General features: G+C 46.1%; 1 protein-coding gene across 3 annotated transcripts in view; it reads left to right on the top strand.

Moving 5' to 3' along the window:
- Positions 1 to 23931, top strand: part of PRKDC (protein kinase, DNA-activated, catalytic subunit) — a 129982-nt gene that overhangs the window by 45487 nt on the left and 60564 nt on the right. For 2 of the 3 annotated variants that reach the window (XM_070477070.1, XM_070477072.1), the window contains exons 31-44: positions 1887 to 2138; positions 3754 to 3977; positions 4720 to 4928; positions 5117 to 5249; positions 5762 to 5920; positions 6811 to 7014; positions 8579 to 8764; positions 9128 to 9232; positions 10013 to 10180; positions 12139 to 12266; positions 15466 to 15673; positions 21805 to 21983; positions 23397 to 23565; positions 23757 to 23822. In XM_070477070.1, coding sequence (XP_070333171.1) covers positions 1887 to 2138; positions 3754 to 3977; positions 4720 to 4928; positions 5117 to 5249; positions 5762 to 5920; positions 6811 to 7014; positions 8579 to 8764; positions 9128 to 9232; positions 10013 to 10180; positions 12139 to 12266; positions 15466 to 15673; positions 21805 to 21983; positions 23397 to 23565; positions 23757 to 23822 — 2390 coding nt within the window. The remainder of the gene's footprint in view (positions 1 to 1886; positions 2139 to 3753; positions 3978 to 4719; positions 4929 to 5116; positions 5250 to 5761; positions 5921 to 6810; positions 7015 to 8578; positions 8765 to 9127; positions 9233 to 10012; positions 10181 to 12138; positions 12267 to 15465; positions 15674 to 21804; positions 21984 to 23396; positions 23566 to 23756; positions 23823 to 23931) is intronic. The other variant, XM_070477071.1, reaches the window with a different exon arrangement.

Genomic DNA, 23931 nt, shown 5'->3' with positions numbered 1-23931 from the left:
CCCTGCACCACGGCTCCTGAGCCTGTTCTCCACAGCAGGTGGCATGGAGGACCACTGTGGGGAACAAGAGGCGAGATGGCCTCCTGTCATTCTGGGAGTTAGAAGGATTGTGCCTTTTGTTATACTGTGGAATGTAGTAGATACTGTGAAATACGTGATGTTAAATATCATATAATTTACATACTGTATATCATGATTTTATTCATGCTGTGTACTATGTAAACATATAGTATGTGTTTATCCACTGTACTATAATTTAGCATATGTGATAGAGATGTATGTTTGTGCTTTTAATTTTTAGGGAATTGTTTAAAAAGCATTAGTATTTTATATATGTTTTGAGTTAGCAAAGTTTGTTTCACATGTTTCCATTCTCACAAGGAAGTCAGTGCAGAGTGGACGCACAGGGTGGAGGGCAGGGCAGAGGTGGGACTGCTTCCTGCAGGCCCCATGCCCGCTGGTGGCGTTGGCGCAGCTGCTCTTGCTGCAGGCCCTCCTATGCTTGCGTGAGATATCAGGGCTCTGTCTCTCAGAATGATCTGCGTTCGGCACCGGATGCTGGGTTCTCCATCTGACTCTTCCTCCTGTGTCCTCCAGGGGGCCTCTGCCCACTTTAGGGATATTTAATGTCCTGTGTCCTGCAGAGGTGCCCTGTGCATGGGGGCCAGGTTCGTGGACACCCAGATGCATGGGACATGATGAACCGTGCAGGTTTGTTCCCCACCAGGGAATGGTGGTGGAAGGGCCCAGAGACAGGCCCCACCTCACAGGGGGAGTGGGAGCGAGAGACACCCCCCCCAATCTTGTTTCCCCCTAGGCCTGTCTCCTGGGCCCTTCGTTTCTGCATGCTCTCTGCTACCACGCCCAGCTAGCACTCAATGTAGAATTTACATATCTTCTTTTTCTTTACTCATTGTTACAGTTTTCTTTGTCTCTTAGTGAAAATAATGGACTGGTAATTTTTCTTTCTAAAACCCTGAAAGCATGTCTAATCTTTTGTTACGTGGCTTGTGATAGGTGTTTTCTGACACATTAAAAAAACATTTCGTCTTTTGCCTCAGAAATACATTACTGTTTCAGTTTCTGTCTCTAACTTCATTAGAGTCAGAATGACTTGACGTTTTTAAAGTCACTGATTTCAAAGCCAATACACTTTAATGTTCTTTGTTTAATATAGAAAATAATACCTATTAGAGAAATATCTTTTAAAAAGCAGACCATTTAATTCTCTCATTTAATGAACACTGGACTTTGCCACATGGTAGATGCTCTTCCAAGCACTGTTTCAGATATTAGCTGCTTCAGTTCACGTAATCTTGGTGACAGCCGCGGAGGTGGATGTTGTGTGAGTCACGGGACACAGGCCAGAGAGCCGCTCCCCATGGTGCCGGGTGGACATGCAGGATATTCAGAGGGTCTCACTGTTCTTGTGCTTGTTCCTTCAAAAAAGCATTAATGGTTCACAAGAAAGAGGGCAGGAGGAAGAATCTGAAGTTTATAGGTAGTCATGTGGTATCCAGTTGGGTTGCTAATGTTTAAAGAAACTGAGGAGAATGACTTCTGGTGGAAATAACCTTCTTGTCTGTGAGCACAGTGAATGCACGAGCTGTGAGTGCCACAGCTAGAAAAACACTATCCTGGATCATTTTGGAATTTCATTGCCTTGGTAGGTTTGTTTATGTGAGCCTTTTATGGGGGGGGCTATATTTGAAATATTGTGATATTGCTCATCTTGTTATGGTATGATTACATTTTAACATACCAGACTTTTTTTGTTCTTTATTGTTGTGAGAAGCTATTTTTAATTTTCGTATAGTGATTACCAAATGATTTTAATCACACGAGAGTGACTGATGTGTGTGCTTGAATCCTGTTTCTCTTTTAAGGCAACAGGTCCCCTTCCTCATGGCTGAGAGACTTGGTCCAGAAGGAAGGCGTCCCCTTCCTCGTGAGCACCTTTGAGGGCGGAGGAGCCCGGGACCGGCCAGCTGGCCTGCTGGCCCAGCCCACCCTCCGCCACCTGCAGGGCCCCTTCAGCCTGCGCGCCACCCTGCAGTGGATGGACACGCTGCTGGCCGCTCTGGAGTGCTACAACACCTTCCTGGATGCAGGCACCCTCAGCGCCACTGAGGTCCTGGGTGGGTAGAGCCTCCCGGGCTGGCTCTGCAGCTCTGCTCGGAGCTAGGCTGGGGACGAGATGGGGGGTGCGTGACTGGACAGGATCATGGGGTGTCATTCTCAGCTCTGCCAGCTCCCTGCACTCACAGTCAGGGTGCGAGGCCCCCTGTCTCCCCGCCCCGGGGTCTGCACCCTTCTCTCACCCTGCTTCCTGGTTCTCCACCCCCACTCCCCCCTCATCTTCTGAGCTCCTGGGTGGTGTGTCTATAGTTTTCTTAGCTCTTCCTTTTCCTGGAGCATTTCTGTTCTAGGCAGTAGTGACGGTGCTTGCGGAGGACAGCGGGCAGTGGGATGTGTGTGCTGAGCAGGCCCTGTCCCCCTGGGGACCTGCATGGCCCACGCAGCAGGTACTGCTCTGGGAGGGGTGTCCCCAGGGTGGAGTGCGTGGAGCCGGCTGGTGGCTGCCAGGTACGCTGTGCTGTGCGGCTCAGAGCAGCCACGTGTAGTGTCTGGGATTTCTCCTGGGTCCTCGCTTGCATGGGCTGAACTGCAGACTTGCCACAGAACAGCTTGTGCTGTTCAAATGATTGAACTGGGGGCATCTGGTCCACCTGTGGTGACAGCTGACCAAGGGGACTGCGTCCTCCCCCAGTCCTATCAGAGGTGACAGGGTTAGAAGGACTCAGGTGACCCCTGGTCTGCTGGACTCAAGGGTACCTGGGGTTTAAGAATGTGATTCTAACCATATGTACTCTCAGTTACTTGAATACATAATGACCTGTCATCAAAATTACTCAAGTGACCCGTCAGGTGGCAGTTTGATGAACTTTCCTTAAATCTAATGACACCGAGAACTGGAAGCCCCCACCCAAGAGGGTCTCACCCAGCCTCCACCTTTGCTTGTCTCTCAGCTTGGGACCACTGGGGTCACTTGTCCCCATCTCTATGCCCAGATGGTGAGCTGCACTCCGATCACAGAGTGGAGAGCTTGCGTCTGTCCTTCTGCGGCAGACAGGGTGGGCGAGGGGAGTGTGTCTCAGACTCATGAGTTTTGTGGGAAACCCATCTGGGAGTTGGTCTGAAATTGACTCCTTGAAACAGCCAGTCAGACCCCCCTGTTTAAGGCCAGGATATGTCTCCCCGCTGTCCCTTTGGAGGACATTTAGGTTGTTTCTTCTTTTTTTATTTGAAAACATTGCTAAAATGAGCATCCTCAAAGCGCATCTTTGCGATTCCAGTGTTATTTCCTGAGGATAAAATCTCAGTGCTGGATTAAAGGATATGAACTTTTAAACCTTTAATAGAAATTGGTATGCACATTTTTCAAAGCTTTTGGTATGATTGGGCAAATAGCTCTTCAAAAAGATGGTGTTAATTTATGGTCCCGTGAGTAGTGTTTGAGAAGCAGGATCTAACATTCCATAGGTGTGTTCTTACTGTGTGGGTATGCAGTTGAATTCGAGGTGGGTCATGTTTTGAAATGAGAAGAAATAACTGCCTGTTTTATTCAGCTTTTATGGAACCTTTAAAAATGACTGAAAGTAGAGCACGCCCATACTTAAAGAAGGAGTTTGATGTTAATCTTAGTGGTTTTAGAAGGAAGTGTATGCTGATATTTTACTATAATTTTTCTAGGAGCTGAAACGCAGTCTTCACTTTGGGAAGCAGTGGCTTTCTTCTTAGAGAGCATCGCCCTGCACGACATCACAGCAGCACAAAGGTGCTGTGGCGTGGGGACCACAGGTGACAGGCCCAGCCCGCAGGAGGGGGACAGGTACAGCTACAGCAAGTGCACGGTGGTTGTTCGGGTCCTGGAGTTCTCCACGACGCTGCTGGGCGCCTGCCCCGATGGCTGGAAGGTGAGCGTGCCCTCCCGCTGGGTCTGCTTTCCCAGAGCTGTCCTTTTGTGGGAGCAGTCTGTCCTTGAAAATACCGGACTTCGGGTTCTCATGTGGGAACAGAAGACAATTTTCTAAATGTCTTATTGGCTCTTGGGTTTTACACTGTGACTGAGCACCTGTCTGAGGAAATGCACATCAGCCAAAGTTTCTAAATGTATCTGTTTGGCTGAGGCCCACAGCCCACCCATTGGCATCTGCTGGGTGCCTGCTATTCACCTGGCCTGCCTCTCCCAGGACTGGCAGCCCAGGTTGCCCCATGAGGGTGTCACGGGGCACCTCCAGGCGCTCCTCTCCTGGGGCTGAGGGCTCAGACCACCCCATGAGGGTGTCACGGGGCACCTCCAGGTGCTCCTCTCCTGGGGCTGAGGGCTCAGACCACCCCATGAGGGTGTCACAGGGGCACCTCCAGGCGCTCCTCTCCTGGGGCTGAGGGCTCAGACCACCCCATGAGGGTGTCAGAGGGGCACCTCCAGTCCTGCCTCTCCCTGGGCCTGGGGCCCAGGCCTCCCTGTGAGAGTGTCATGGGGGTACCTGCAGGCCTGCCTCTCCCGGGCAAAGATGGAGGGACCCGGGGAGACTGGAATGTGTGCCGTCTAACCTCAGGAGAGCGTGTGCCAGCCCTTCCCCAGGCAAACGGAATCCCTCCTGCCTGGCCGTGCAGGGCACTGGGAGTCCCACTGCTGCCGTTGTGTCTTTGCAGCTCCTCGGGAAGGACTCGTGCAGCGCAGACCTCATAAGGCTCCTGGTGAGGACGTTGTGTGCACCCTCGAGTGTGGGCTTCAACGTTGGAGATGTGCGGGTGATGGAGCAGCTCCCCGGTGTGTGTGTGGGCCTGCTGAGGGCCCTGCGGATGTCCCTGCACCAGGACGTGCTGGAGACCCGCCTCCGGGAAGAGGTCACAGCAGAAAGGTGGGGCTCTGGACGGGCTCAGCGTGGGGGTGGTGTCAGCCAGGGCCTGCCCGGCCCCAGGACAGCTAGCGTGGCTGGAGCCCCGCAAGCTAGTAAATGCATTCCAGCAGGACTCATGATTGTCAGAGTCCTTACAGTAAGGAGGCTAGCACTCACCTGGTTTTTCTTTGTTTTCCTTGCCTGGCCAGCCTTGAGGAGCTGTGTGCTGTTGACCTGTATGGCCCGGACGCTCACACGAAGAGGGCCAGACTGGCTTCTCTCGTGTCAGCCTGTAAGCAGCTGCACAAGGCTGGCCTTCTGCATGTCGTAGTGCCGTCTCAGGTAACTGTGCTGCTTTGTTTTACATTTCTCTTAGCTTATTATGCCAGTTAGTCTATTTATATTTAGTCCTTTTAAGACATCGTTATGTCCAGAACTTGCTGAGATGGGAATTAGAGAAATACTTGCTCCAGACACGTCAATGTTGCCTGGAGTGTAAATGCCACAGTCAATGCTAAAGTTCATGAATATAAACTGGAAATACAGTGAAGGACTTCTGAATGTTTTCAGCAGCCTTCTGAGACCTTTAGGCACTAACTGCTGTCCTCCCTTTGTAGCAGGAAGCAGAGGTGAGTGAAGATGCCCCTGAGAGTCGGAAGGCAGTGGTCAGTGTTAGTGAACATGGCTTTTTATGAATGAAAGCAGTGAGGCTGTGTTTTCCTCTCAAGCATCTCATTGCTGGGTATCTCAGTGGTCAGTGTAGTGAACATGGGTTTTTATGAATGAAAGCAGTGAGGTGGTGTTTTCCTCTCCAGCGTCTCATTGCTGGGTGTCTCAGTGTTGCTTCACTTCAGTCTGCAGATGAGCAGCATTCTCTCGGCATGAAGCTTCTTTCCCTGGTTTATAAAAGCATCGCCCCTGGACATGAGGGGCTGAGTCTGTCTTCCCTGGACCCCGGCTGCCAGCGGTTTGCGTGTGAGCTTCTGGAGCTGGCCTTTGCGTGCGGAGGACTGGTAGGAGACGCGGCCGCGTACACATGTGCCTTCTGGTGACCTCAGGCAGCACTCGCAGTGTCCCTGGAGATGGGAGTTTAGTTGGGAACCTTCTCAGCTGCGGCTACCCACTGCTGTATTCTGACCTGGAGAATTCCATCGACTGTATAGTCCATAGGGTTGCAGAGGGTCTGACACAACTGAGCAACTTTCACTTTTACTTCACTTTTCTCAGCCGCACAAGGACTTTAATAACTGATTTATGTTAGAGGACTTTTTATCCCGTAAGAAAAGAGTTTTCCTTTTTTTTACAAAAGGAGTAGAATGATGATGTTCTTGAGCTGAGGTTTGGTCTTTCTCAGGCAGAGGACGTTCTGTGGGTGCAGAGCCACCCTGTGCTGATGCAGTGGCTCTCCCTACCCCACCCTTGATGACTCGAGAGGCTGGTGTGGGAGGTGCATCCAGATGCCCCACGTGCTCATGGCCTCGGGCTCTGCCAGGCGACCTTAGATGATCTTGCTGGCCGAGGGTCCCCATCCAACGCCCTCCTTCTCCTGCCCGCCCCCATACCCCCTCAGCACAGACAGACTACTGTCTCATGTCCTCACCTGAGGGTCCCCACCCACCTCGTCCCTTCTCCTGTCTCCTTGTCCCCTTGGAACAGACAGACTACTGTCTAACAACCTCACCTATCCCAGATGCTCCCCTCAAAGCAGGATTTTGGGGAGCCCTGGGAGACACGGGAGTCAGGAAGAGTTCTAACCCCAAATGGAACCTGGGAAATGGAGCCTGGGGAGGGTCTGAGTACAGACCAACCCTGACCTCCCAGGCCAGGCTCCTGTGCTTTTCATGTCAGAGTTCCCTGTCGCCCGGGGAGTCCCGACCACTGCCGTCCCCTCTCCTCCTTGCAGTGTGAGCACCTGGTAGGTCTCCTCCTGGGCACAGCTGTGGTGTCCACGCCATCCTCAAGAGGCACCCAGAGGAACATTGTCAGCTTCTCTCATGGACAGTATTTCTACAACCTGTTCTCAGAAACGATCAACACTGAACTGTTGAGAAATCTGGATCTTGCCGTATCAGAGCTCATGAAGTCATCTGTGGATAATCCCAAAATGGTAATGGGTTTTTCCTCTTAGGAAAGTGTGTTTTCTTTAGTAATGCTTATAAAGGGGTTGCTGTACTGCTGAGAAAATGCATCATTAAAACAAAGTACAATCTCTGCCTGGAAGGTCTAAACTCCTGCCCAAAGCCTCTCCTCTGTGAGCAGTTAGTGATGTAGTGGATATGAGACGTTGACCCTTGTTCTCATCTCGCAGGGCCCCGTACAACACGGTTCAGCTGTGGGAGCGACTGGCCTTGGTCTCCGCCGGCCGTGGCTGGGCCAACGCCGCAGTCCCTGTCACAATGCTGAGTCCTCGCTTCCCACACATTCATGTTCTGGCCCCTCTGTCTCTCACACTGAACCTTTGCAGGTCAATATTTAATATGTAGTTGACTTTGGTCTGCAAAACTTAATTTTGAATTTTACATTGGTTGGTAGACCATCAAAAATCGTTAACTGTTGCAATGGCCATTCTAAGGCAGAGGCATAATTTCCTGCTGAGTTAATGAGCTGTTATTGCAAGGAGACTTTATAGCTGGGGCCCGAGTCAGCAGGTTGTTAACTATGTGAGAGTCAAGAGCAGGTGTTTCTGATGTGCCCGGTCTCCACAGGGTCTGCGTCCGGTACGCCTCTCCCCAGAAAGCTGTTGGGGCAAGCTCTGCACCAAGATAATTTTGCAGCGGGGACTGAGGAGGACATGGGTCTGGGAAGTGGGCAGTCTCCCAGTGTGGGCACTGACCCCCACGAGAGCCCTGGGAGGCGTCCCCCACCCCCCGATGGTGCACCGCCTCCCCTCTCCCCCATCCCAGTGCGTTTGATGACAGCAGTGACGGTCATGAGAACAGCTCAGGAGGGGGACACACTGGGGCGCTGTCCCTCTCCCCAGCGAGAATCCATGTACAGCCCTCTGTGCAGATCCGCTCCCACGGACCACGGCACTAGAGTGCATTTCCTCGTCAAGGGTACCTGTGCCATTCAAACCGTGTTGTTCACGAGTCAAGTATTAAGTTCATGGCCGTCAGTGTCGCCAAGGAAGGAGACGTGTGCTAGCTTGCGGCTGGCTCATCTGTGAGCGGTGTCATGGCGGTGGGGATGTTGATTCATGGATCTCAGTGGGCTTAGGAGAGCGCTGTTGGAATGGTGGTTTGACAGGAATACATGCACGTGTGTCCCTGTGTGCATGTTCCTGTGTATGCATGTGCCTGTGTATGTGTGTGTGCGCCTGTGGGTGTATCTCTGTGTGCCTGTGTCCCTGTGTGTGTGCACATGAGTGCACACGGTAGTAATGGTGACCGCAGAGAGCTGACTTCCCCTCCTGTGGAGAATGCCCCCACTAAGAAGACAGTAGTGGTTTAAGCCTGATTTAGTCAAGGAGCTGGAGACCACTGTGGGCCTTTGTAAGAAAACTCACATGTTAAGTCACATGTGAACTTCAGATTTGAGGAGCTGTGAGGTACATGGCTCTTCTGGAAGTAATGTCTTCGTTTTCTGGGAAGAGCTTTGAATGACAGTAAATTCTGTTGCCCGTCTGTTGGCCTGGATGGTAAGTTTCCCTTCCTTTGTCCACACTGTTGCAGGTGAGCGCCATCCTGAACGGTCTATTGGATCAGAGCTTCCGGGACCGAGCCAGCCAGAGGCAGCAAGGCCTGAAACTGGTCAGCACCGTCCTGCAGAGCTGGGGGTGCTGCAGCCCGTGGTGGGCTGGGGACGCCACCCCTGACAGCAAAACCGCGGTGCTCACCTTACTGGCAAAAATTCTGCAGGTATTTTGAGAAACCTTGAAAATGTAATTGTGTCCTTTGCTTGTGTCTTTGAAAATTTAATGGAGGTTTCTTGAAAAGCTCATTGGTTTGACTAATTTCTGATTCACTTACATCTTATGTTTTTCCATTTTCTTACTTTATTGTCCTTTATTCTCATTGTTTTTTCTTATCTTCTCAATGTGCCTTTTATGTGCATTGTCTTAGAGGATAGTTTTAAAAACATTTCAGAACAGAAACTGTTGACATACTGTTGAAGCCCAAGAACAAATTTATAGATCATTTCTGAAATTTAAAAAGTAGAAAATGTAGTGTAGGAAATTGGAGGCACAGTGTAGAAATCTGAGTTTATTTTCCCTCTGTTAGATTGATTCATCGGTGTCCTCTAATACAAGTCACAGTGCCTTCCCGGAAGTTTTTACAACTTTTGTGAGTCTACTTGCTGATCCAAAATTGGATCTACATTTAAAGGTAAGAGATTAAAAAGATTTTTTTTCAGGTTATGGTCTCCATTTGTTTTCCTGTTTTATATTTTTGTGTATTTGTGATATTTTTTGTTTTTTTTTTTTTCATTTTATTTTATGGAAAATTTCAGGCATTCTCAAAAGCAGAAGGAGCAGCACAGAGAACTCCTGGGTCCCTGTTACTGGTTTTTGTAGCCATCAGTCATCTTTCTATTAATAAGAATCTAAAACATCTCAGTAACTTGGGCCCAGAACTTCATGGACTGTAATTTTAGAGTCCTAAAAGTAACAGATTTTACTCCAGTAAAGCTTAGCTTCATGAACGTGTCTTGCTATGGATCACGGGATGTTTCTCTGGGATTTTTCTGCTTCGTGTGCTTAGCACACGGGGGTCTCAGTACAAGGGGGTCTGGGAACTGATGTCCCGCCCAGGGAGGAAGGCCCTGCCTGGGATCTCCGGGGCCCTGGTGGAGGAGAGTCAGTTCTGCATTCACCCTTTAGGCTGTCATGATGGTCTTTCCTCAAGGACTTGGGCAGCACGTTCCTAAGAGCAGCTCTGCTTGTAGGAGGAGAAATCACACAGACTTGTGCTGCCCTGTCTCATGCTCTCGGGCGGCCCTGACTTGACCACTGAGACTAGAGTGGAAGTCTGGATATGGAGCATATCCCACTGTGGGCGTGGTGTCCGGCAGTGGTCATTTAACCCACTGGCTCCATCTGTAGAGAGCAGTCATTGCTCTTGTCCATGGGGCCTGCGGCTAGTCTCACGCTTGTGCTTCCTCCGCAGGGCCAGGCCGTGGCACTGCTCCCCTTCTTCTCCAGCCTCACGGGGGACCATCTGCAGGAGCTCAGATGTACTCTTGAGAAGCTCATTGTCTCTCATTTCCCCATGAGATCTGGAGAGTTCCCCCCGGGGACTCTGCGCTATAGTAACTACGTGGATTGTATGAAAAAGGTTTGTTTTCAGTAGTAGCAACTAAAGGTAAAACACTGCTTGTTTTCTATTTGCTAACGATTCTTGGGGAGAAGTAAGTGAAATATTGAGAGAATGTTCTAATTTTAAGGATACTGTTGAATGCATTTTGAAAGCTGGGTGTTGGTAGAAGCAGAAGCGTGTCTGAATCCTTTGTAACGAATTGTTCCTCAGACTTCCCTGGTGGCTCATATGGTAAAAGCGTCTGCCTTTAATGTGGGAGACCCGGGTTCGATCCCTGGGTTGGGAAGATCCCCTGGAGTAGGAAATGGCGACCCACTCCAGTACTCTTGCCTTGAAAATCCCATGGACGGAGGAACCTGGTAGGCTATAGTCCATGGGGTAACAAAGAATCAGACATGACTGAACAACTTCTCTTTCTTTCCCACTTTAAAAATTGTGAGGTATTTTATGCATATAAATATTGTGCAGTATTTTATGCATGGTGTGTAAGTTTTGAGGAATAATACCCAAAAAAGCTTAGAAATAAGAATATTACGTATATGGTACAGCTTCTGAAGTTTGAGTGGTGGTTGTTTGAGAAGCATCCCTATAACCATCTCCCGTATTCAGCTGTTAACTTTTTGTCATACTTGCTTTGTGTGTGTGCACCTGTGTGTGTGTGTTTGGCTGAAACCTTTGTGAGTTAGCTGCACATGTCCTGGAGCTTCACCCTAGGATGCTTCAGCAGGGCTCCTGAGCAGGAGGTGCCACGCTGATACCAGACGCAGGAAAGTTCACACTGCTCTCAGACCCTGTGTTCTGTCGTCTGCGGTCACACTTCTCTTGATGTCCTGTTTGTCTGGATGTTTCAAATCAGGATCTAATTGACAGTTGCTTCAAATTGTCATGTCCCTGGTGTCTTTACATCTGTCCCTTTTGTTTCTCTGTGATGTTGGGTTTTGGAAGAAAGCAGAGCATGTTCTTAGAGGCTGACCCCCTTTGTCTGATTGGTTCCTTGAGGTGCTTTTTTGTTTCCCTCCCCCTTTGCATTTTCTCTAAACTAGAATTCAGGCTGCAGGCATGGCCATGATATTCAGGCTCACCTTTCTGACAACAGCCCCACCCCAGTAGGCCTTGTGAGTGACCTCACGTCTGCTGGCTGGTCGCAGTGGTTGCCGCCTCATTTCTCTGTTGCATGGTGTGTTCTTTCTGCAATTCAGAAGTCATCAGTGGGCAGCAGCACCATTACACCAGTACCAGCTGAGTTTCCTGCTCCCCCACAATCTGCCAGCGACTTGTTGAGTCCAACAAAAGTTCTGAGTAGATCTATAGTACCTTTCTCTTACTGTAAGTGCAAGCACAAATAATCATGGAACGTTTGAAGAAAGCTTCTGGTCTAAAAAAGACGTAAAACAACAGGAACTGAAGGGAACAGAATCAACAAGTCAACATAAGAACATCAAAGAGAACTGTTCAGAGTAACTTCAGAGACTAGAGACAGTGTCATGTTGAGAAAGAACAAGTTAGGGCTCTTGGAAATTAATTACATGAGGGCAGAATTAATAAACCTTCACCAAACGGCAGATAAGATTGCAGCTGTCTCCTGAAGCATAGAGCAGAGGGACATGGAGGTGGAAGGTGGGACATGAGGTGAGAACGCTGGACCCACATCCTGGAGCGTTGCTGTGTGGTGAGGTTGGTGTGAGGGGACACTCGCACCCTTGGGGCTGGAGCCCAGGAGTGGCCTCGTAGAGGGGAAGAGAGGACCCTAAACATGGTCAGAGCAAAACTTTCTGTGAAACTCTGAGGGAATCAAAACTCAAGTATTTTGTGAACATTATATGCCAAGCATTAACTGTAGCCACAAAAATGACATATATTGGCATTTGTTAATCTTTGTGAAACTGTTATAATTTTCTCTTTTTTATTTGAACTGTCAAAAATCAGTGCAACACAATTATCATCATAATCACCATTGGTGTGTGTTTCTTTCCTAGTTTCTGGATGCATTGGAGTTATCCCAGAGTCCTATGTTGATGGAGTTGATGACAGAAATTCTGTGTCGGGAACAGCAGCATGTTCTGGAAGAATTATTTCAGTCTACTTTCAGGAGGATTGCCGGAAAGTAAGTCACTCTTAGTTTGTGATCCTAGGAACCATAAATGTTTTATTTCTGTGGGAGATTATTGTCACTGTGCAGAAAACAGTGAGTGCCTTATTTCAGTAGATGCAGTTAAGTTTTTGAAAAAATCCAACACTCATTTACTCATTTATGATAAAAGAGGCAAAAGGTCATCTAAGAAAAACCAACAGCCAGCAAAATATAGTGAAGGGCTGAATGTTTTCTTCCTGAGTTTGGGAATAAGGATGTCTATTCTTTTCTACTCAATGTAGTATTGGAGGTTCCAGCCATTGCAATCAGGCAGGCAAAAGAAATAAGACAGTCAGCGTGGAAAGAAAGAAGAAGAACTGTATTTATTCACAGATGGCCCAAGGTAGAAAATTCTGAAGATCACAAGAAACTATTAGAACAAATAGACAGTTATAGAAAATTTATCACATACAGGATCAGTATTCACAAACCAATAGTATTTCTATATATGAACAGAGAACATTTGACACTATAATTACAAATGTAATTCCATTGATAATAGCACAAAAAAGAATAAAACAGATGGGAATAAATCTTAACAAAAGAAGTTCAAGACTAGTACACCAAAAATTACAATCTATTGGTTAAGGAAGTTAAAAAATGAAAGATCTGAATAAGTGGAGTGATATTCCATGTGCATGAATTGCAAGATACAGTATTGTTAACATCGTTATTTCTATCTGCATTGGTAGCTTTCATGCAGTCCATATCAGAATTCCAACAAATCTTATTTTTGTGTGTATAGGAATTGTCTAGGGGTTTCTAATATTTTATGGAAGTGCAAAATACCCCTTAACAGCCAAAATAATTTTGAAAAAGAGAGATAAAATTGGAGGATTTTTCACACCCCAATTTTAAAACATACTCCAATGCTACAATTGTCTCTGTAACTTTTTTCATTTTTAGAGCTTTTAAAGACAAAACAGAGGTAAATGTCAATCCATTACCATCACTTTTCTTTCTGATGTTCATGTTCTGTGGCCAGTGGGTCCCTGGTAGCTAGTTCCGCAGTGCTTGGGCAGCTCTCCACTGGTCTCTGGTTGTCTTTCAGATGCTCTCTGGCTCTGCAGATTGTCTCAGGCTCACCTGCACCTGAATCACACCATTTCTCCAGAGAGTCCGTGAAGCGGTGTTTAGAGACCGCAGTCTGGGTCCTAGGTGAACTTGGTGCTGCTGGGTTGCAGTGTTACTTTCAGTTCATGCAACTAAGGAATAGTTTGTTTAAGGAAAAGAACAACACTCTGATCTTTCTCTTTCAATCTTAACATTATGAGTTCTTTATTATTTAATTTCTTTTTATTATTTTTTCCCTTACATTGTAGATCTTTGTTTTTTCTGTTCAGGATCGATTTAAATAACATCCCATCATTACATAATTATTTTATCCAATAATACACAGAAAGTATTTTCAAAAATAATAAGAATAATCATAGCTGCATGAAGTTAACATTTTAAATTTTATTTATAATTTACTTAGAGTATATTCTCTGAAGATATAGCCACACTTTATGTTCACTTGAGTGTTTTTCAGTGTGTGGTTTTTATACTGCTTCATTAGGTACACTTTAATTAATTTCCAGATCTTAGAAGTTATTTATTTTCTTTTGATTTAATTTTGTTTTTGAACACATAAAGTACATACATGCTTTGAACACTGAAAGTAAGTAATATGCTGTGTTCTGGAACCTCCTTCTGTCTCGGTCCCTCTTCTGTCATCTTATGCTCCTTCACCTTTTTTTCTACTTCCTATTTTCTGTAGACACTCTGAATCAGCTATAGAGGTCTCTGCTTTCCTTTTTTTTTTTTTTAAAGCAATTGTGTAATTATTCATGGTGTGAAAGTGTTGCAGTGTGTGGACGCAGCCCCTGCTGCTGGGCTCTGGGTCAGCCTTTTGCTGTTGAGAGTAATAGCTCAGTGACTAGAGTTAATAGCTCAGTGACTAGAGTAATAGCTCAGTGACTAGAGTAATACTTAAGTGACTAGAGTAATAGCTCAGCAACTAGAGTAATATTTAAGTGACTAGAGTAATACTTAAGTGACTAGAGTACTAGCTCAGCATCTAGAGTAATAGCTCAGCGACTAGTGTATGAGCTCAGTGACTAGAGTAATAGCCCAGCGACTAGCCCTGGCCCTGCTATGTTGTATGTTGCCAGTGCAGCTTCGCAGTGGATCCCTAAGTGTGAGAGCAAAGGTAAATGCACGTTTAATTGTGCTAGATATCATCACATCATCACATCCCATTTTGGGGGATGTATTATTTGTATTCCTTTCGGCAGTGCATGTAAGTGTCTATTTCATCACAGTTTTGTCAGAGTATGTTGACAAACATTTGGATTTTTTCCAGCGATAACAGGTGAGAAAGAATCTCTCAGTGTCACTCTAATGTGTGTTTCTTCTGTTATGAGTGACATGGAACGTGTGTTCATAGTGAATGCTCATTTGCATGACTTTTCAGTAAACCGTGTGGTGGCCATTCTTGCTCTTTTCCCTTTTCCTCCTCCTTCCTTTAGCAGGATGGTCATGGAGAGTTTAGGTCTGGAGCAGAGTCTGGGCTCACATCACAGAGCTCTTGTAGATCCAGTCGTGTCCTGCCACCTCAGATTTTTGTGACTGAATTACCTTCAAATCTAGTATTTTTTGTCCTGGCTCATATCTAACTTCATATCAAGATTTTAGAACTGGGTAAGATTTTAGTGGTCATTCAGTCGTAACCTCTTATTTTTATAGGCAGGGAAACAGTCTATCCTTAACTTAAAGATTTATAGGCTGAATTGTGTAGGCAGTCATTCATAGACCATGTTTCCCTGCTGACTGAGTCTCTTCCTGGGAAGTACAATGATGGGTCCTTGGTTCATGAGTTTCAGGGTCCGGAACACGTGATGGTCATCAGCATGGGGCTCTTTGAAGCCTTGCAGGTATCCTCTGAACTGGACCAAACTTGAAAATAAATGAAAATATCCTTTTTCCAAGGCCTAAATAGCCACGAAGGTTTCTGTGGAGATGAGTAAGATCACATGGCTTACGTACATATGCTTTTTGTATTTCATGGTTTTATATACATAATCTTTATTTTTCTAATTCATAATCATTAGCATTTACTTGTAGCATAGTGGGCCCTTGCGGAGTATTTGTTTAAAGCCGGCATGTGCGTGTAATTTTCCTTTGTTCTTAGGAGTTCATGTGCCACGCAGTTGGGCCTTCTGGAAAGCGTGTACCGGAAGTTCAGCAGGGACGACCTGCTTCCCAGCGCCACCCGCCAGGCGGTAGTGGACCGGGCCCTCCTCACTCTGCTGCGGCACTGCTGCCTGGGTGCCCTGAGGGACTTCTTCAGCAGAACTGTGGTGGAGGCTATCGATGTGTTGAAGTCCAGGTTTACAAAGGTATCACAGCCTTTTACTAAGTTGAACGTTAGTAAGAGACGACAGCCCTCCTTGGTCAGTGTCACTAGAAACTGCCGTGTATTCAGCCAGGGTGTCTGCAACTCAAGAAGCGTCCCCTTCGTGCTTGGATCTCAGCCTTTGGGCACGTGGCATCTGTGTTAGTTTCCAGAGGCGTCTGTAAAAATGACTGGGAGTGTGGCTTAGACCCACAGGGGTTTCTGTCTCATGGTTCCGAGATCGGAAGTCAGAAATCCGCTTCCTAGGGCTGTACTTGCTTCAGAGGCTCCAAGGAGAACCCTTTCCTCTCCACCAGCCTCTGGATCCAGCATCCCTCAGCTCATAGCCATGGTGATCCTCCCTCTGAGTCTTGGTCACTTGACCTCTCCTCTTCCCCTTCCTCTTCCTCTTTTTTAAAAAATTCACTGTTTTTCTTTTTTTTAATCGATATATATATAGTTGATTTACAATGTTGTATTCATTTCAGGTATACAGCGAACTGTTTGTTATATTAAGTTGGTGCAAACTTAATTGCAGTTTCAGGCTGTGAATTTTAAAACATTGTAACTAGGCTCAAACACATCTTTATTAATCAAAGTAGGAACTATTATAGTCAGCACATTTTTGCCAATGAAAAATAAGTTTGTTTATTCTTGTAGCATAAAAATCCGTACTTTGGGACTCAGTGATTTCTTGGGAAGCATTTTCTGTCTCCTGCTGGTTGTGGAAGCATTTTCCTTGCAAAAAGTTGTTGAGATGCTCAATAAAGTGGTAGTCGGTCGGCAAGAGGTCAGGTGAATCTGGCAGTTGAGGTAAAACTTCAAAGCCTAAAATCATTCACCTTTTGAAGCATTGGTTGTGTGATGTGCCATCAGGCATTGTTGTGGAGAAGAATTGAGCCCTTTCTGTTGACCAGTGCCGGCTGCAGGCATTGCAGTTTTTAGTTCATCTCATCGATTTGCTAAGCATACTTCTCAAGATGTAATGGTTTTGCTGGGATTCAGAAAGCCATGGTGGATCAGACGGGCAGCAGACCACCAAATGTTGACTGTGACCTTAAGTTTGGCTTTGGGAAGTGCTTTGGAGCTTCTCCATCCATCCCCTGAGCTGGTCATTGCTGGTTGTCGTATGCAGTCCACTTTTTGTTGCATGTCACAGTGTGATCAAGAAATCGTTCACTGTTGTTGCATAGAATAAGAGAAGATGACTCTTCAAAACAACCAAGCTTTTTCACCTTTCCAGTTTGCTTCACATACTGAACAATCATAGAATGGTCAACAATGAGTTCTTCAGCAGTTTCTTGTGTAGTTGTAAGAGGATCAGCTTCAGTGATGGCTCTCAGTTGGTCGTTGTCATCATCCGATATCTGGGCACTTCACCCCTTACCTGCAAGGCTCTCTTCTCCTTTGCAAAACTTCTTGAACCACCACCGCACTGTACATTCATTAGTAGTTTCTGGGCCAAATGCGTTGTTGATGTTGTGAGTTGTCTCCTCTGCTTTATGACTCATTTGAGCTTGAATAAGAAAAATGGCTCAAATTTGTTATTTGTCTAGCACCATTTCCATAGTCTAAAATAAATATAAATTACACAGCTATAAGTCATTAGCAAAAATCTTTTTTTTTTTTTTAAAGATTTTTTTTTTAAATTTTTATTAGTTGGAGGCTAATTACTTTACATCATTACAGTAGTTTTTGTTATACATTGAAATGAATTAGCCATGGATTTACATGTGTTCCCCATCCCAGTCCCCCCTCCCACCTCCCTCTCCACCCGATCCCTCTGGGTCTTCCCAGTGCACCAGGCCCGAGCACTTGTCTCATGTACCCAACCTGAGCTGGTTATCTGTTTCACCCTAGATAATATACATGTTTCAATGCTGTTCTTTTGAAACATCCCACCCTCGCCTTCTCCCAGAGTCCACAAGTCTGTTCTATACATCTGAGTCTCTTTTTCTGTTTTGCATATAGGGTTATTGTTATCATCTTTCTAAAGTCCATATATATGTGTTAGTATACTGTAATGGTCTTTATCTTTCTGGCTTACTTCGCTCTGTATAATGGGCTCCAGTTTCATCCATCTCATTAGAACTGATTCAAATGAATTCTTTTTAATGGCTGAGTAATATTCCATGGTGTATATGTACCACAGCTTCCTCATCCATTCGTCTGCTGATGGGCATCTGGGTTGCTTCCATGTCCTGGCTATTATAAACAGTGCTGCGATGAACATTGGGGTGCACGTGTCTCTTTCAGATCTGGTTTCCTTGGTGTGTATGCCCAGAAGTGGGATTGCTGGGTCATATGGCAGTTCTATTTCCAGCTTTTTAAGAAATCTCCACACTGTTTTCCATAGTGGCTGTACTAATTTGCATTCCCACCAACAGTGTAAGAGGGTTCCCTTTTCTCCACACCCTCTCCAGCATTTATTGCTTGTAGACTTTTGGATAGCAGCCCTCCTGACTGGCGTATAATGGTACCTCATTGTGGTTTTGATTTGCATTTCTCTGATAATGAGTGATGTTGAGCATCTTTTCATGTGTTTGTTAGCCATCTATATGTCTTCCTTGGAGAAATGTCTGTTTAGTTCTTTGGCCCATTTTTTGATTGGGTCATTTATTTTTCTGGAGTTGAGCTGGAGGAGTTGCTTGTATATTTTTGAGATTAATCCTTTGTCTGTTGCTTTGTTTGCTATTATTTTCTCCCAATCTGAGGGCTGTCTTTTCACCTTGCTTATAGTTTCCTTTGTTGTGCAAAAGCTTTTAAGTTTCATTAGGTCCCATTTGTTTATTTTTGCTTTTATTTCTGAAATTCTGGGATGTGGGTCATAGAGGATCCTGCTGTGATTTATGTCGGAGAGTGTTTTGCCTATGTTCTCCTCTAGGAGTTTGATAGTTTCTGGTCTTACATTTAGATCTTTAATCCATTTTGAGTTTATTTTTGTGTATGGTGTTAGAAAGTGTTCTAGTTTCATTCTTTTACAGGTGGTTGACCAGTTTTCCCAGCACCACTTGTTAAAGAGGTTATCTTTTTTCCATTGTATATCCTTGCCTCCTTTGTCGAAGATAAGGTGACCATAGGTTCGTGGATTTATCTCTGGGCTTTCTATTCTTTTCCATTGATCTATATTTCTGTCTTTGTGCCAGTACAATACTGTCTTGATGACTGTGGCTTTGTAGTAGAGTCTGAAAGCAAAAATCTTAAAGTGAGAAAATGTGCATTAAAATGATGTAATGATATATAACATAACCAAATTAAGAATGTATTCCAATATCAAACGGCAGAGTTCAACAGTACAAAACCCCAATTACTTTTGCACCAACCTGATACACACATGTGTCTATTCTTTATTTGATTCTTTCCCATTAGAGGTTATTACAAGATACTGAGTATAGTTCCCTGTGCTATACAATGGGTCTTTGTTTGTCTGTTTTATGTATAGTTGTGTGTGTGTTAATCCCAAACTCCTAATTTATCCCCTTCCCCTCCTCCCCCTTTAGTAACCAGAAGTCTGTTCTCTACATCTTTGAATCTATTTCTGTTTTGTAAGTTGACTGTCTCATAGTTTAGATTCCACTTATAAATGATACCATATGATATTTGTCTTTGTGGGACTTACTTCCCTTAGTATGATAATCTGTAGGTCCGTCCGTGTTGCTGCAAATGGCATTATTTCATTCTTTTTTATGGCCAAGTAATATTCTATCATATTGATGTATGTACCAACTCTTTATCCATTCCTCTGTCAGTGGACACTTGGGTTGCTTCTGGCCTCCTCAGTTCTGTGTAGTGTCTCTCTCTGCCTCTCTCCTGTAAACAAAAGTGCATTTAGTATCCTCTTGGATAATCTCAGAATTCTTTGTTTCATTTCACCTGTCTCATCCCTTCTCTCATACAAGGTGACAGACCCAGGTTCTAGGCATTGGAGTGTGGGTGTCTTTTTAGGTCTTTAATTCAGCCTCACATAGTCCACCTGTGCCAAGTGTTTCTATTTGCAAAATACATTTATCTCATTCCAGGTCTAAACCCATTACAACATCAACTTCTTTTTTTTTTTTTTCCATTTATTTTTATTAGTTGGAGGCTAATTACTTTACATCATTACACAACATCAACTTCTATGTCCAAAGAAAGTGAAAAGTGAAAGTGAAGTTGCTCGGTTGTTTCCTACTCTTTGCAATACCATGGACTGTAGCCCTCCAGGCTCCTCCGTCCATGGGATTCTCCAGGCAAGAATACTGGAGTGAATTGCCATTTCCTTCTCCAGGAGATCTTCCTGACCCAGGGAACGAACCCAGCTCTCCCGCATTGCAGGCAGACGCTTTAACCTCTGAGCCACTAGGGAAGCTTCTATGTCCAAAAGCTCACCTAAAGATCGTTAGCACCAAGTCCCACACCTCATCATATAAATCGTTATGGGTGGGGTTCTCAGAATGGTGCATTCTGAGGCCACACCGTCTCCATTTGTGGACCTGTGAAGCTAGAAAATACTTTATTTGCTTCCAAGATACAGTGGTGGAACAGGCATAGGATGATCATTATAGACATTCTTGTTCCAAACAGGAGACAATGGAAGGAAGGAGTTTGTTTTCCAAAGCAGTTTGAAAATTCAGTCAGGCAAATCCATTAGGTTTCAAGACCTGAGAATAGTGGCCTGGTGTTCTGTGCTCTGGGCCAAAGACTCTGTCCTTGGAGTCATGTCCTTTTTCCTTGAAGGTTAGCATTTGTTTTCAGCTGAGCAGGTTTATCTGTTTCTTGCCTGTAGCATTTGGGGAATATAGCATCCTTTTTTTCATTTCATCTTTTCTTCTTCCCTTTCGGTTCAAACTGATCTGAGCTTCTCAGAAACCTTCTGTCTGTCTCCTGCCTGTCTTGGAGATTCCTGCCACGGCCCCTCCCTGGTTCTGGGTCTTGCGGGGGTGGAGGAGCGGTACAGGCTGAGGGCAGCAGTGAGCACAGGCTTCTTTCCCTGGCTGCACCCGTGGTCTTCTTCAATCGACTTCCCTCACTGTGGCTCTCCTCATGGCGGTGTCTTCTACAAGCTGGATGGGCTGAGAATTTCCCACATCATCAAGTTCTGTCTAATTTCTCACACATTTTATTATGAGCAGCAAGGAAGAAGCCAGGCTTATCTCCAACAAATTTACTTAGAAATCTTTCAGCTGCATATTCAAGGGCACAGCCTACATTCTCTGCTTTCTACACAACCTCTGAATACTCTTCAGCTAAGTTTTCTTGCACCATATAGCATGGATCCTCTTTCCTCCAGTTTCTAAAAACTGTTACCTACTTCATTCTGAGACCTCACCAACAATTACTTTAACATCTGAATTTCCACCAAGAATAGGTTTGTGACAATGGCCATTCCCTGAGATAGCATTCATCGCTTTTGCTGCCACTGGCTTGCCCTCCACTTCTGAGTGCTCACCATCAGTGCCTTCAATGTTGACATTTCTAACATTGGCAAGAAATATAGGCAATATAGACTTTTTCTGTCATGCACGGCCAAAGTTTTTTCCTCCTGTCTTCCCTGTTCGATTCCAAAGCCACTTATGTATTTTTTTCATTTTGAAGTAGCCCCCCTACTCTTGGTACCCAAATATATATTAGTTTCCTTAACCTGCTGTAATAAATTACTATAAGCTTGGTGACCTGGAACAACAGAAATCTATGCTCTCACACCCTGGGAGGCCAGAAGTCCAAAATAAGTTTCACTGAGCTGAAGTCAGTATTTGCTACCACACATCAGTACTTATGTTCATGTTTTAGCCCCTGGGCTGTTTCTTACTGAAGTGGTTTAATATCTTTGTTAAAATTATTTTCAATTTAAAGGGCATTGAGTATTGACAGACGTTCACTCAGTCGTGTCCTACTCTTTGTGACCCTATAGACTGTATAGCCTACCAGGCTCCTCTGTCCATGGAATTCTTCAGGCAAGAATACTGGAGTGGGTTGCTATTCCCTTCTGCAGGGAATATTCCCGACTCAGGGATTGAACCTGGGTCTCCTGCATCACAGGCAGATTCTTTACCGTCTGGGCCACCAGGAAACATTGAGTATTAAAGTTGATTTATTCAATAAAATATTTTCCATGTTTGATAGGACCAAAGATAATAATTTATTATATACTTTTAGCTGAATGAATCTGCCTTTGACACTCAAATCACCAAGAAGATGGGATATTACAAGATGCTAGAGGTGATGTACTCTCGTCTTCCGAAAGATGATGTCCACTCTAAGGAATCTAAAATTAACCAGGTGTTCCACGGCTCGAGCGTCACAGAAGGAAATGAACTTACAAAGACACTAATTAAGTAAGGTTTTCCTTAAGTTTAGATCGTAGTTAATTTTTTTGATGCATGTGTTTTTATGTATGTGTATGATATGAATACATGCTTGAACACTGAATGTTAGTAGTTTTCCTGTGTACAGACTGTGTGGTGGTGGTGCCTCTGTCCATGGGATTCTGCAGGCAAGAATACTGCAGTGCATTGCTGTTTCCTTCGCCAGGGGATCTCCCCAGTCCAGGGGTCAAACTTAGGTCTCCTGCATGGCGTGGCAGGCAGATTCTTTCCCACTGAGCCACCAGGGAAGCCCCTACAGAGTTCTTGGATGGAGTTAATTCAGCATGTTATTGGGCAGCATGTTTTATCCAATACACATCTTCTATAGAGTACAGCTTTTTCTCTTACTGTTTTTCTACCATTTCTTCTCCTTCAAGAGCTCAGTGTATGATTTACAGTGAGGCGGGATTGAGTGTATTTTATTTTCTCTCTCATTTGAAACTGAAGGAGTGTTCAGCATTTCTAAGCAGTGGTTCTGTAAATCATGGAAGAGTCACACATGTCATCTCTGAAGCCAGCTTTCTGTGCGGCTCCTGTCTTAGTGCTGAACACAGATGTGTAGGGTCTCGCTCTGCAGAGTCCCCTCCACCCCGGTCACCCCTCCTCATGTGTGTGCCTTAGGGGTGACATCACCCGCAGGTATTGGCATCAATGAAGGTCTTGAGGGCCACATTTTTCCTTCTGAATCTAACCTCTGAGCACAGCCCTCGGGGCTGACAGGTTCATGCTGCTGGTCTCCTGCAGCCAGTGGTTGGGAAACATTGGGCTTGCTGGGTGGAGCCTCACAGGCCTCCTGGTGACAAGTCTTGCTGCCCTGTGGTCACAGCGACCATCCGTGTATTACTGGAACCTGATCTTTTGCTCCTCGGTCTGCAGCCCTGCAGAGGGTCCCTGTCCCGTAGCTGGGGGGTCCCATAGCTGGGGGTGTTCCTGTAACTGGAGGGGGCATGGAAGTGCAGAGGCTGTGGTCCCCTGGCTGGGCCATGTATACTTCTCCCGTCAAGGGCTGGCCAGTGATCCCTTCCGACTCTGAAGGCTGTGCGGAGCAGTTGGGAGCAGTGTAGACAGAGGGGCAGCTGTGTTCTGATGGCAATGTGCTCAGGGGGGCTGGCCACTGTGGACAGGGCAAAGACCGGGCTCCTGGGTGTGCTCAGGACTCCTCTCACCACTGCCACCCACCCTCCACACCCTCGCACAGACCTTGGACTCAGTCATTCAGACCCGGCCTCTTGGAGCCCCTCCTGCTCCTCGAGCTGGGCCCCCCACCCCAGCTTCCTGTGCAATACAGCCCAGGTGTGGGCGAGGGTGTACAGGGCAGGTCCTGCAGTGTGGACTGGAGCCAGTCTCCCATAGAGGGACTGACCCCCACCCGGCCGCCCACAGGCTATGCCACGATGCCTTCTCGGAGAACATGGCTGGGGAGGCCCAGCTGCTGGAGCGCCGGCGGCTGTACCACTGTGCCGCCTACACCTGTGCCATTGCCCTCGTCCGCTGCGTCTTCACAGAGCTCAGGTTTTACCAGGGCTTCCTGTTCAGCGAGAAGCCGGAGAAGGTAGGCCCCTCTTGACCCCTGGCTGTGCTGCCTGGGTCCCGCAGGGTGGGGATGGTGCTGCTGGGTCCTGTGGGGCGGGGTGGCGGGTCTCCTGGAGCCCAGCACGGATGCGGACGGCAGGTGCTCTAGTGACATCAGCACCAGGCCTCTCCTCCACTGGGGCATCATCATAGGACTCTTTGCATTTACAGAACTTGCTCATTTTTGAAAATCTGATAGACCTGAAGCGCTGCTACACATTTCCCATAGAAGTGGAGGTAAGTGAGGCTGGTCATGGTGTTTGCAAGGTGAAAACACTTACCAAGGCTTGTAGGGAAGAACGTACAGGGTGCTGAACACTAAATGCCCTCTACTCAAGTCCGCTGT

Source organism: Odocoileus virginianus, chromosome 15 (genome assembly GCF_023699985.2).
Source record: "Odocoileus virginianus isolate 20LAN1187 ecotype Illinois chromosome 15, Ovbor_1.2, whole genome shotgun sequence".
NCBI lineage: Eukaryota > Metazoa > Chordata > Mammalia > Artiodactyla > Cervidae > Odocoileus > Odocoileus virginianus.
The sequence above is the reverse complement of the archived record's forward strand: the minus strand, read 5'-3'. Positions and strand labels throughout refer to the sequence as shown.